Raw genomic sequence first — 14,303 nt, 5'->3', positions numbered from 1 at the left:
TTAAATCTCATTCACTGAAATCGATATGCCTTAAAAATGCTTAAAATTGGTTGGAACATGCTCTTTATATCTAATTTATTATATTAAGGATATGTTTCAGCTAGGCCAATGTACCCCTCAGAATACTGGGGCTTGTTCATTTCCGCACGTTTCAGATATGAAAACATGAGCGTTGCTGCTTAAGCAGCACTACTGCAACTGCCTCTTATTCTTACCAAACATCTTTTAGAACTACAAAGATATTCTTATTAAAATTATTCCAATGAAGTACATTAATGGCTGCAATCCTATGCATACCTACCAGGAAATAAACCCTACTGAACAAAGAGAGACTTGAAAGTAAAAAATGCATAGGATTGCACTGTTAAGCTTCTGCCCTAAGCACATTTGCTCTGACCTAAGTTCCACTGAACTCCAGGGAAATTGTGTTGAGAATTTCAGTTTTTCTTTCTAATATATATTGCAGTTGGGGGTAGGGAGGTTATTCTTTTGAAATATTTGTTTCCAGAGCATTCAAAGTACTGAAAATTATAATTTTGGGTCGTATTGAATAATTATATTTGGAGAGTTTTAGGGAAAGAATTAAAAATTGAATGCAAACATAATAGAGCTCCAATGCAGAGATGGTCATGAGTACCCCGCAAAGCGATGAAGTTACACGTTCCTATCTATATCAGAAGATGAGAATGCACTTGTTCACCCACACTGTGCAGATGCAAATGAGAGGTGGGGGATTTGCTATGGATTTGCACCCACCTCCATACATGTACCCTGTTTTATCTGGACATGAAAATATCCAGTGCTGACCTTCATTCATGGAAGGCAAATATATAGACCTGCACTTTCTTCCCTGTGTGCTGTGCAGGTTAGTATGCACCACACGTTTCTGGATGTAGGAAGGCTGCTGCATTATGCCTGCAGTAATGGCTGGGTCATAATTATGTCAAGATTAATTACTAGAAACTCAAGGTCTGAGTGCAAAAATGGTAGAATACCTACCAATAGTTCTCAGAAGGCCCCCTCAAAGCTATATATAACCCAAAGGGTATGGTTTAGTCACGAGAACCTACAAGTCTACAAGTGGAGTGGTTTCAAAACAAGTCAACACTTTGCTAACAAAACTTGCTTACCTGGATATTACTGGTATTAGTAACATTGGACCTTAAACTTAACTATGGCAGAGGAGTGGGACAAAAAATAACTATTGAGTAATCCTGTACTACTGAAGCCAGAAAGGGTTCAACCTGATATCTAATTCAATGAGATTACAAATGATCCCTTTCTTGGTTGATTCTTTTCATCTGGTGACTGTTTGACTTTAAATTATGTTATTTCCTTTGTTTATAAAGGTGTCCTTTATTTCAAAATTCCAGGTACTGAGGTACATTAGAATCCAGGTACATTAGAAGCACAGCCATTTCCTTATTTATTTCTTGCTTTAAAAATAGCCTTTTTTCTTCCTTCAAGGTTTCTTTCAGTTGTTCATTTCTATACCTAAAAGGGACATATAGTAATCAGATTTTTTATTCCATATATTTAATTTTTTTGGTTCATATTCTGCATAAAAGAAAAAAAGAAAGAAAAGCAATTAATTGCATTCAGCCTTAAGGCAGAAATGCATCTAAATATGCAATATATTTAAAAGCTTGCATGATGTGATTTCATGTACCCTTTCCCATAACCCTGATGATGAAGCTGAATAATTCTTATTTCATGAGATAGTCTTTCCCGCTTACTGCATATTGGAAATGCACGTCCAATATAACTTTCATCAAGAGACGCACGGCTTAAATCCTCATTGCATTTTAATCTCTCTCCCGCAGAGCTCTTGATAATCCCCTCTATTAAATCTGAAGGTAACAAAGTGATAAATTGACAAGACACAAAGGAAAAAATATGTTGCTGCGAGTGGAGATAATTTGCTGTCAGACTCTGGAGGGATGGGGGCCTTGTGTTTCAATTAGTGTCTTGATATGAAGGTACATGTGCTGCTCATTATTATTATGCACTGATTGTTTTGATTTTTTGCAGCATAAACAGACTTTGTTTTTATTGCAACTTTGACTTTATTATTATATCTGTTTTGGAGATTTGTCAGAAGTGTTTGGTACAAATGTTAGGTGAACAATCTTGCTAACCAGCTCTGGAGGGTGGGGGTGGGGTGGGGAGAGAAAGAAGAGTAATCTAGCTTTGAAAACTTATTTCTTCAGGGGTATGGCTTTGTGCACCATATCTTTGAATAGACCTAAGTACACCTCACTAGTTATACACCTAGTGCTTCAAACCCTGTGGTTTGACTGTTAAAGGGTTGATTAAATCAATCCTTTATAAGTAAAGAGAGAGAGAGAACCTTAAAATCCTGATGTTTTGTGATTTTGTAATCTATGAATGTTCCCCTTTGCATGAATATCCTTATCTAATTAACTACACGAAAGGACATACTGTGTTATACTGTATTCCAAATGGTTTTAAATAATGGTGCAGTTTGCATTAAAATACAATTTGTATACTGCTGTAAAAGTCGGCTGTTCCTAAACTAAATTGAAATTCTGTTGTAAAGCCTTTTTGAGGTTGAATGGAGTATTTCTAGATGGTGGAGGATACAGATAGATGTGCTAATTGACTTAAAGGTTGAATGTCAGAAACTTTTATTGTGTTGCAATTCTGATTTTAAGACAAGAATATTGACCAATTCTGGATTCCAAAACAACTCGTTTTGAAGGCTTTGAATTATTGCCATGTCAAACTCTCTCCCATCCCAGTCTTGAAACTGTAGACAATCCTAGAAACATTGCTTCGTGAGGGAATCATGTGCTTGTACATGTGTGGTATTATCATGCGGGTTGAATGGTTGGGAAAATAAGACGCTCCAGAACTGAAGAAACTAAATTAGAAGCTAATATACTGATTCTTATATCATTATGTTCCGATTAAAATTATGGTGTAATGCATAACTATCCCAGTAAATAAACTGGCCATTTTTTGTTCCTTGAACTTTGTGCTGTATCTGTATTCTTTAGTATGTCACTGTGTGTTGCTGTGGTCTGTGTGTGCCCACACCTCCGATTCTCTGAAGAAAGGAAGGAAACAGGATTGTCTGCAAAATCATCAGATGGCAGAATTATCCAGGATATCAAATTTTGCCTCACCTTGGTGAGAGAGCAGCAAACCTTTTTAGATTTCTCTCTTGTGTGACAGTTATTAAAGTTTCAGGCAATAAAACCACACAGCACACTGAATTATTGTATGCATCTTAGAATGCCTGGTTTTTTTAAAAAAGTATTGATTTGGTGCCTGAAATTTGTAAAAGGCAAAAGGCACACCTCTTTATTGGTGGTGCCAGGACACTACCAGTGAAAAAGCACTTGGAAGGCTTTTGGAAGAGGACCTTGACATAAGATCTTGACCACAGGGAAGAGGCACTCCTTCTGACATCTGGATCCCAAGCCATTTAGATATTTTAAGGTAAGTACCAGCACCTTGAAATCGCTCTGGAAATGAATACATAGCGATTTTTGTGTGTAATATGAATAAACCTGGCTGTTGTAGTTGAATTGTGGCAGATAAATTCTTCAATAATTGGAGTTTCTAAGTTGTATTCAAGGGCAGCCTCATGTACAACGCCTGACAGTAATCCAGCTGGGAGGTTACTGGAGCATAGATCCATCCCCTTGAGATAACTTAAGCATCTTAAAGGACAAAAACCCTGGCCTGAAAATAGGCACTCCTACTCTGTTCCATAGCTGCCTGCACCCATGGACTGGTGATGTGCAGTGGAAGACCTTCAGCTCTTCAGGCTCAGGAGAAGGTGCCCTGAGGGTTTGGCCCTATAGGCCAGGGGTCAGCAAGGTTTATCTTGCCTGGGCCAGATTGGTCCCGCGAAGATCTCTCTGTGGGCCAGATCATGTGTGTCCCCGCAATTTTCGGCATTGCGCATGCGCAGACATGATTTTTGGCACCGCGGAAGTGAGTCCCTGCACTGTGCCGGTTTAGCACCGCACGCAATGCGGCTTGTGGGCCACGAACTCTGTGGGCCGCTTCTGGCCCATGGGCCTTAGGTTGCTGACTCCTGCTATTGACCCTGGTGATCTGGGAAGTTCATCTGGGGACTTCTGTCTAACAGCCTCAGGTGCAATGGTATTCCTGTATTCAGATTCAGGGCATGGAGCTGGCTGCTGAATATAGGGATACCAACAGGTGCCCCTGCAGCCTCCAACTCAGTGCCCCTCTGACTGTTAGATTCAGGGGTCCCAATAATTCCTGTGATGGGGATCAGAGCTATGCATGCCATTGGCCTGTCATGCAGTCTCAGGTGCACTGGGAAACACTATCATGCTGCCAATGTTCAAGTAAAATCCAGTCAGCTTCTGTACTTTAAATTGAAGATGGGGAGTAAGATCTTGTCCTTTGCCTCAGGAAGCAAGGGCTGCCTGTTCAAAACATTTTCAAAAAATAATCAAAATTCAGCATCAAGGTAACTAAAATTGTGTATAATGCCCCCCCCACGTACAACAATCTGACATGTGAAATATATATAAATTATGCATATTAAGCACTTTCCTTAAATTGCAGTCCTGCTCTGCTAGGCACAGGAGATCTAAGCAGCAGGAGAACGCTGAAACATAACCCTCTGGAAATCCTGCTTAGTCACCATTCTGGCTTCTGAAATGTCACCTGTCAGAGTGCAGAGGCTAGGGCATACTCTCTGAACAGCTACCAACCCTGGGATGGTGAAATCAGTAAGAACTGTTCTCTTCATTGCTTAGATCACCTTGAGGAAGCCTGGCCCAGTCTTTATAACAGGGGTGAGGGAGTGTCAGCTGACCTGCTGTGGTCCTCTGTTGGTTATCTACTGTGCCTGACTTATCTGTAGCTTCCTCACTTTGGGCAGGAACAGGTGGTGTTGCACACACTTATAATCTGTGCTTCGCGTCCTGCTGTGACCCTGACACCAGCACTCAAAGTGCTGCCTTCTAGCCAATGTTGCAACAGAGACCTAGGCATGAAGGTCACAGCTTTGCAAATAATTTCTGAATTGTTTTGGGGCTAGCTACCTGCTTATATCCCAGTTGGCCATTGTGAGACCAGGAGGCTGGACTAGAGGGGCCCGAAAAATAGAAACCACCTATTACTTATTTCACATTTCTAACCAGCCCTTCATACCCAAAGGGGGAGCCAAGGGAAGTCACAAGAATAGAATAAGCAATTAAAAACAGCAGAAGAGACCTTCTGGGTCAGACCAAAGGCCCATCTAGTCCAGCATCATGTTCTCACAGTGGCCAAATAGATGCCTGCAGCGAGAACTTGAGCATAGCTGTCAACTTTCAGATTTGAAAATAAGGGATCAGCAGCCTCACCTGTCCCACAGACAGTCTATGGCATATCTAACAATCCAGGATAGCAGTGGGAAACGGCACTGGAATAAGGGAATTTCCCGCCAAAAAAGGGAAGGTTGACAGCTATGAACTTGAGTGCAACAGCAACTGTCCCCACCTGCAGTTCTCAGCAACTCTTATTCAGAGGCATATTTGCCTAGACGGTGGAGGAATAGGTATTGCAGGGTATTGCAAACAGCAGTAAAAACCAGCAGTAAAAACCACAAACTTGAAGAATAATAATAAACAGAAGATTGGAAATGGCTTCATTATTTCCACCATTGCCTTGGACTAAAAAGTGGGCCGAAATGGGAACGAAAGGACAGAGAAGCACGGTGCAATGTCTGGCTGTTAATCAGAAGGTAAGGTGGTTAGTTGTGGGCCGGAGTCCTGCGCTGCAGTGGGTTGGACTAGGCATCTATATTCTCGATTCTATAATATCAAGTGGAAAGCATCATATTAAGTAGACGCCCCCGTCCCAGGCACTCGCGTGAGTCAATCCAACGGAGCTCAGCCGGGATTTACCGCAGAGTAAACCGTGTCGAGCTGCAACAACCCTGACATAAGAGCCCGCTTAAAAAAGGCCGCGTGAAATCCGCCCGCGGCCGACAGGCTCTCAGGGGCTGCAACTCGAGCAGAACTTTCGTAACAGCAGCGCGCGGCTGCCCCGCCTGAGGAGGAAGGGCGGGCTCTCCTCCCCTGTCTCACCTGGCAGGTGAAGGAGCTCAGAGCCGAGAGTGCGCGCGCGCCTGCGGCGGAGGCAAGGCAACGCCGGCCAGGCGCGCGCTTTTGGCGCCCGGCCAGATTTGAGCGGGAATTTCGAGGCGGCCGCAAATCTCTGCGCGCCTCTCTTTCCTCCTCCTCGCGGGCGGCGTCTGGCGCTCGGGCAGAGTTGCGACACCAGGCGGGGCAAAGAGGCAGGCGGTGGTTTTCTCCGCCTCCCTATCTCCCGACGCCCCTTCCCGCTTTGTAAAGCGCCCCACAGAGCAGCCGGAGGAGCAAGTGGCAGCAGCCGCCGACCTCCCTCTGCCTGTAGGGGGCGTGGGAAATGGCCGTGGCCATTCCTGTCAGGGGCTGAGGAAGGGCGGCTTTCTGCCCGCTGTCTGGCGTCTGGTCTCTCTCTGCCCCCTTTCCTCACTTGCGCAGCCGGCGGCGAGAGGGGAAGATGGAGGCGCCCGAGAGCATGGGCTTCAGGCGGGTGGCCATCCGGAGGAAATCCAGCCCCAGCCTCAGCAGCAGCGCCTTGGTCTTCTCCCAGGCCGCCGCCGCCGCCGCCGCCGCCGCCACTTCGCCTCTTTCCCACCCGGAGAGGAGGAGAGACGTTGCCAGGGAAGCGGCGCCAACAGCGGCAGCAGCAGGTACAACTCGGGCTTCACCTTTGGGCTCTCAGCCGGGACCTCCCTTCCCTTCCCTCTCCTTTCCTTCCTGCGGTTTGTTGGCTGTCCTGGCGTGGCCCGTCGCGCCCAGCAGCTTCGGGTCTAAGGTCGCGCCGAGGGAAAAGTAAAGTGCAGCGGGAGTTGGAAAGGCGTACTCTGCAAAACTGCAGCTGGGCTGTCTCTCTCCCCCCCCCCCCCCCCCACACCGGGGGAGACCCTGCGGCCAAACTTCCAGAAGTTGCTGTGGGGTAACTCTCTCGCAGCAAAATCGACGGTAGTATTGTACTGTTGCAAATATACATGCACTCATAGATCAACATAAAGTTTAGACTTCAATATGTTGTAAGGTGTGGTGTCCCTGGCCAGAGGCAGAAATGCTTCTGAGTAATAGTCGTTGGAAAATGCAAGAGGGAAGAGATCTCTCTTGCAGGCTTCCCACAGGCATCTGGTCGGCCACTGTGAGAACAGGATGCTGGAGTAGACAAGACCATTGGTCTGATCCAGCAGGCTCTTTGTATAAACTTGGCTGAATTCTTAAGTAAACTTGTTTACGATCATGTTCTGTGTCCTCCCCACTTTAGGTATGGAAAAAGAGGAGGGAGCTCCATGTTTTGTTTTTGTCTGATATTGGTGCCATTGCATGTTTGGGATGAAGTTTTGTGCAAGTATACTTTTAGAATTCTAAGGTGGTTTTAACTCTCGCCCACTGAAAGATGAAAAGAAGTCTCTTATGCCAATTGCAAGTTTTTAATTTAAAGTGCTTACTTTTTCTAATTTGTGTGGAACACTTTTCTATCAAAATAGTGTGAAAATGTGTTATTGTCTATATGATTCTGTTTTGCAGTGTTAGTCCTATGCATGTAAACTTTAATGTTCTGTTTTCTTTCCTGGTAAAGAGGACTTCTTTGAAATAAAAATTCTCCATCCCTCTCACACCTTAGCAAACCTGCTTGTTTTCAGTGAGCAAACCATCTAGAACCAACAAAGATATCAGTGGAAGATACTTTCTGCACTCTAAGTAAATGAACATAATGGATGCAGAGATCCTCTGAGCAATCATAGGTTTCTATGCCAGGGTAGCGAACATGCTGACCTCCAGATGCTATGGACTTCAACTCCCATCTTCTTCCACCATTGGCCATGCTGGCTGACACTGATGGGAGCTAGAATCCAACAATATTTGGAGGGCCACCGGTGAGCCACGTTCGCTGTACAGTGGTACCTCGGGTTACATATGCTTCAGGTTACGTACGCTTCAGGTTAGAGACTCCGCCAGCCCAGAAATAGTACCTCGGGTTAAGAACTTTGTTTCAAGATGAGAACAGAAATTGTGCTCCGGCAGCGTGGCAGCAGCAGGAGGCCCCATTAGCTAAAGTGGTGCTTCAGGTTAAGAACAGTTTCAGGTTAAGAACAGACCTCCAGAACGAATTAAGTACTTAACCCGAGGTACCACTGTACAGCGAAAAGGTATTGCTCTACAGAAAGCTTTCCTTTGGGGAGGTGCTAATCTTGTAGAGTGCTGGCAAAAGCTTTGGTGAACAGTTGCTGGAAGTGGTTTTTGTGTATGCATGTTAAAGGAAGAAGCACTGTGCCCATTAAGGATAAGATACTTGCTGAGTAGACTGTAGCTTCTTTTTATCTACTTGTGAAAGGTAAACTAGACCTTTTAAAAAAATCACTCAATTTAACTGCATGACATCAGTTCCATGTTGGATGAAAATAAACAAAATGGGCATGAGTGCAAATATTTGTTTCATGTAAGGCGTTTGGAAATATGTCAACTATTTAGGTTATTGCTAGGGGGCAGAGAATTTTCACGAAAGCAACAGTACTGCATCCAGAGTGCTGGATAGCTTAGAGCGTGGGGAACTATTCTGTTTGTGTATTTCCTGTTTAAACAGATGGTAATGCTGATTTATAGATTTTTATTTACAGCATCCCCTTTGTGGGTTGCTGCTTTGTTTTTGCCTAGTAAAGAGCTGTAAAAATTGGAATGACAAATATGTATATATTGAGAGAAAGGGAGTGTAATACGTACATCTGTAACACAAAGAATCCCCACCATGGGGTGAGCTCCCGTTGCTCTGTCCTAGCTCCTGCCAACATACCAATTTGAAAGCATACTGGTGCAAATAGATAAATAGGTACTGCTTGGCCTGAAAAGTGAGATGAGCGCCACACCCCATAGTTGCCTTTGACTGGACTTAACCATCCAGGGGGTCCTTTACCAACTTTACCAACACAAAGAAAGTTGCTCAAGTTTGAGAGAAACATTAAATTGGGAATGGAGATCACAGTGAACAAAAATCAGAATTGGTTGCACATTCATTGAATTGTAGAGTTGGAAGGGACCCTCAGGGTCATCTAGTCCAACCCCCTGCAAGGCAACATGGGGCTCAAACCCACAACCCTGAGATTAAGAGTCTCATGCTCTACCAACTGAGCCATGCTAGCACCTTGATGGATAAGTGGTCCTGGAAATTGCTATGTTAGGTTAACTTCATGTAAATGGTTGTCATGATGTGTGAGAATCCATAGGTTTCCAGGTAATCTACTTAGCTTTTGGTCAGTGCCCAAACTGGTTCAGAGTTTGAGGTAGAAGGTATATGGATGGAGGCACTTGTGAGCCAGCATGAGTAGCAGCAAAGCCATATCACACTGGCCAGTCCTTTTTGCCTGCCCACTAGTTGCCTAGTACCAAAGCAAGATACAAGGAGAAGGAAGTTCGTTCTGATTTCTCATGGTAAAAAGGTAGTCTCTTAAGGAAGTGAGTGCAAATTAGATTAAGTGCACTTTTGTTTCATGGGTCGAGGTACATTTGGGATGTATGTAAGGGGATAAGACAGTGCATTTATTTGAGTTCAGATTATATAAAACTGCATATCTTCAAGATGCTGCTTACCTTCAATGTGATACTGCCACTATCAGGCCCTCCAGTCAAGACAGCCACATGATGTTTAAATTAATAGTCATTTCAGAAGAAAACGACTTATTTTCCAAAAGAAAGGAAAAAAATCCTCGTTTTCTAAGAAAAACGTAGCCTTTGTGGTTATGGAGAATCCTTCCTCACTTCACAAACATGGGTAACTTCTGGTAATATCTATGAAACCTTGTCTCCTACATGCTTAGTAGTGATTTCCTTATTTGCTGGGGTGCTGAGCAACAGAAAAAAGATTCTATAACCCTAGGGTTCGTGGACATCCAGTGAAGCTGAATGTTGGAAGAGTCAGGACAGGTAAAAGAAAGTACTTATGTAGTGCTTAGTTAAACTGGGGAACTTGATGGCTTTAAAAGAGGACTGGGCAAATTCCTGGAGGACAGGGCTGGTGATAGTTACTAGCCATGATGGCTGCTCTCTGCTAGGAACTTGCAAGTATTGGAGGTGTGGAACATGAGGAAACATACTGCAAATGCAGTAGGGTAGAGCACTTTGATTAATCACTACCATTAATGGGTTGTGCACAGAAAACCAGTTTCAAAGTACAAAAGTAGCAATACCAATTCCTGTTATAAACAAAATTGCTAGTAGGACTTTTTAACAATGGGGGCCATAGCTCAGTGGAGCAGATTTGCCTGAAATGCTGTTTCCCTGTCTGCAGTGGATTCTCTCTATTGCCTATAAGCATCAGCTACTGCAGTGATTCCCCTCTGCAAAGGGAACCAGAAGACTATCTGTATTCAGTTCAGTGCTTCCTGCAGCATGGGAAAAAGCTGCAAGAAAAGCTGCATTTGTTCTTCATTTGTTGCTGTGTTTATCTAATGTTTCTTATTGTTGTTGCTATCTATTTGTGAAAGCTTTCAGTAGACTAATTTGTTACTTCAGTAATACAGTGCTGAGCTTGTTAATGTTTTGTGATATGAAAGTTGGAAGCTCTAAACTAAGTACATAAACTGGTGTGAATTAACCTCCCCCTCCATCCCTCTCCGCCACTGCAGTGACGAGAATAAATACCTTTGGGCACAAGCTGTCCTGCTGGGAATGATTTGCTACTCACTGCTGTGCTCTTGACTGAAACACATTGATGAGTAATTTTGTTCTTGTATTGTTTAATGCAAAGAATGACTGAGCTGAATGTGGTGTATGTGTAAAATACATGGGAGTCCTTGATAATATTTTATAATAAAAAGCATCATGCAACAGAAAGAAATACATATATTCTATAAAAGGTAAAGGTAAAGGTACCCCTGCCCGTATGGGCCAGTCTTGCCAGACTGTGGGGTTGTGCGCTCATCTCACTCTATAGGCCGGGAGCCAGCGCTGTCCGCAGACACTTCCGGGTCACGTGGCCAGCGTGACAAGCTGCACCTGTCGAGCCAGCGCAGCACACGGAACGCCGTTTACCTTCCTGCTGGTAAGCGGTCCCTGTTTACCTACTTGCACCCGAAGGTGCTTTCGAACTGCTAGGTTGGCAGGCGCTGGGACCGAACAACGGGAGCGCACCCCGCCGCAGGGATTCGAACCGCCGACCTTTTGATCGGCAAGTCCTAGGCGCTGAGGCTTTTACCCACAGCACCACCCGCGTCCCTTATATATTCTATAGTCACATGCAATATATCATTGTATTGTAGAGTTGGAAGGGGACCACAAGGGTCAACCACCTGCAATGCAGGAATCTTTTGCCCAACGTGGGACTTGGACACACAACCCTAGATTAACAGTCTCGTGCTCTGCCAGCTGAGTTACCCAAGCAGGATAAGTTATAAGAAAAATACTTTATCCTCCTTTGCACAGTTCTTCAGATTGCTGCCTGAAGAGAAACAGAACATTGCAGCATGGAGTTAATATATCTCGTAAGGAAGTTCTGCATCATAAACAACTATGAGAAAGACTCTCTTCAAAGGTTGCAGCTTCTCCATGTTTTCTAGAGTCTATTTCCGTTCATACAGCTAAAAGTTCTAGTTTCTTACTTCCGATCTTGTGTTTTTGGAGAAGTTTAAATTTTCTGCTTTTGTAATTTGAGCTATCAACATTTACCCAAACAACTACTAAATCGACAAGTTCATATAATACCTACTAGGAGGAGTTGACCATTCAGTAGTCCTATAACATACTGAGTGGTGCTTTTGCACTGGTCAGAAGATCAATCAATCAATGTTGTGGGGTCCAGTAAGCTCTGTAAAAATATTCTGTGGAGCTGAAAGTAAATTACTGTCCAAATAGAGACTGAAAAGTCATTTAAAGCAAATTTCTGTAGATTTGGATTATCAAGTTCCTAAGACACAATTCTGCCAATGTATATTGTATTGATTTTGGTGTGGGATCATGCACTTATCTCTTTAAATGAACAGGGATTATGGTTAATATTGGCAGAATTGTGACATATGGCTTGAGTCCAGACCTCTTGTAACCCTTGGCTTTAAAGGAACTTGCCTTATTTCAGAAAGGGAGATTGTTGTACAGAAGCATCCTGCATATTTAGCTGATCATCTCCATCTTTTTACTATTCACCCAACCACATTGAATTGGATGCATCTTTTGTTGTTCATAGGGATAAGCATCCTTATTTGGAAGGGACTCCGAGGGTCATCTAGTCCAACTCCCTGCAATGCAGGAATCTCAGATCATATGTGACAGGTGGCCATCCAAACTCTGCTTAGAAACCTCCAAGGAAGGAGAGTCCACCACCTCTTGTGGCAGTCTGTTCCACTGAACATCAATTACTGGCATTTGCATTTGCAGTTGCAGCAGGAATAGCCATTCCAGAGTTGGTATAGACACCAATACTTCACTACTATACTACTACAGTATAATCAAATTGCTTCATGAATTCCTGCTGCCATGATTTTTTGAAAGCAGTGACAAGTATTTGAGAGCTGTGGTCACAACTGTCCAGGAAGGTGTTGACTTCCAGCGACCCATTGCAGCTCCAGCAAGGCAGCTGATGGCATCAGCTACCATATTACTGATTAAAATCAATCCCATTTGGGGGTAGCAGACCACGTAAAGTGGCACACATTTCTGCATGAACCAGAAGCCACCAGAATATTGAATGTTACCCAGTTAATGTTCTTTCTAGCAGTGGAGCTTTAAACTCCTCCACTGCTCACCAGTCCTGGGGAAGAAACGTCAAATCTAATGCATGGCCTGTCCATGTATGGGTCCTTTGCTATGTTGGGGCAGCCTCTTCAGTTATCTTGGTGACTCTGAAACACTGAGCTGCTGCAACCAGAGGGGCCACAGCATGAATGTTGATCTCCCAGCAGCCTGGGGCTCTACAGTGGTACCTCTGGTTACGTACTTAATTTTTTCCGGAGGTCCGTTCTTAACCTGAAACTGTTCTTAACCTGAAGCACCACTTTAGCTAATGGGGCCTCCCACTGCTGCCGCGATTTCTGTTCTCATCCTGAAGCAAAGTTCTTAACCTGAGGTACTGTTTCTGGGTCAACAGAGTTTGTAACCTGAAGCGTATGTAACCTGAAGCGTATGTAACCCGAGGTGCCACTGTACTCCAAATCAGTGGCTTCAGTCTTCTTGGTAAGGGTGCATTCTAGGCAGTGGGATAGGTATATTTGTCAGAATTGTCAACTTTCAGTGACAAGTGTGTGATTCTCATGCCTCTCTGCCTTGCAAAACATGCTGAAGTCTTCAGACAGGAATGAACTGTGTCTCTACTGAACAAATGCAAAGCGTTGATGCCCAGCAGCTAGGCAAGCTCACCTCTCATTCAGAAGCTTTTTCCTGGCATTGCAGAAACAGGCCTCTGTCAGTACTGAGAACAATGGAGCAGTGATTCACTAGATTTGTTAGTGCTCCCAGCAGCTCCTTTATATTCAGTGCAGTGCATTCCTGGTTTATCTGTCCTTAGCTGCCTGGAGAGGCAGAGCTGTGAACATCCTGATCAGTTAAAGATCTGGATCCTACTTCTATCTGAGATGGAAAGTTGTCTGAGCTACACCAGTTCACACTTCAGATGGAAATTTGCATAAGTGAATGCTTCTCTACACACAAGTTTTTGCTTGTACAAAATTAGCATGTTGGGCAGAACTTGGCTCATAGAATCAATAGTAGAGTTGGAAGGGAACACAAGGGTCATCTAGCCCAGCCCCCTGCAATGAAGGAATCTTTTGCCCAGTGTGGGGCTCAAACCCACAACCCTGAGATTAAGAGTCTTATGCTCTACCAACTGAGCTATCGCAGACTCCTGGGGAGAGACAGCACACTGCTTGGAGTTTTTCCATGTTGTGGGCAGTTTTTCTTTTAAGTTGTGAACCATGGCAAATCGCTTTTGAGGTTGTTGCTGCTTTTACAATCAGTTGGAATCTGAATTTTATTAACTAAATAAACACAGTACCTGCTGCAGCAGGGATTCTAGTGTGCATTTAATCAGGGTAAAGTGCCCTCCCTTTCCGGTTTCCCCCTCCTTTCTTTTTTAAGGATGGAAAAGTACAACAAAGATGGGTAGGTTGTGGGGGGCTTGTTTTGGTAACTGCGCTTCAGGGGCTTTGTCTGTTGCTCCAAGAATTATGGCAAGAGTTTCATAACACAGGGCAATTTCACTTAGTATAGGTTGGGAAATTGCCCAGTATTTTTGCATATGTTAGGAATGTTGCC

At 43.9% G+C, this 14,303-nt stretch overlaps 1 protein-coding gene and 1 long non-coding RNA gene across 2 annotated transcripts in view; one reads left to right on the top strand and one right to left on the bottom strand.

Annotated features, from left to right (window-relative positions):
* Nucleotides 1–453: 453 nt before the first annotated feature.
* Nucleotides 454–6,212, bottom strand: LOC144329004 (uncharacterized). The gene is made up of 2 exons (XR_013394411.1): nucleotides 6,084–6,212; nucleotides 454–4,430 (listed from the first exon to the last, which is right to left on the bottom strand). It is a non-coding gene; the product is annotated as an uncharacterized LOC144329004 (long non-coding RNA).
* Nucleotides 6,213–6,402: 190 nt separating this feature from the next.
* FGD4 (FYVE, RhoGEF and PH domain containing 4) overlaps nucleotides 6,403–14,303 on the top strand; it is a 100,777-nt gene continuing 92,876 nt past the window's right edge. The window contains exon 1 of the mRNA XM_028746199.2: nucleotides 6,403–6,733. Within this exon, the coding sequence (XP_028602032.2) occupies nucleotides 6,541–6,733 (193 nt within the window). The 5' untranslated portion in view covers nucleotides 6,403–6,540. The remainder of the gene's footprint in view (nucleotides 6,734–14,303) is intronic.

Source organism: Podarcis muralis, chromosome 10 (assembly GCF_964188315.1).
Source record: "Podarcis muralis chromosome 10, rPodMur119.hap1.1, whole genome shotgun sequence".
Taxonomy (NCBI): domain Eukaryota; kingdom Metazoa; phylum Chordata; class Lepidosauria; order Squamata; family Lacertidae; genus Podarcis; species Podarcis muralis.
The sequence above is the reverse complement of the archived record's forward strand: the minus strand, read 5'-3'. Positions and strand labels throughout refer to the sequence as shown.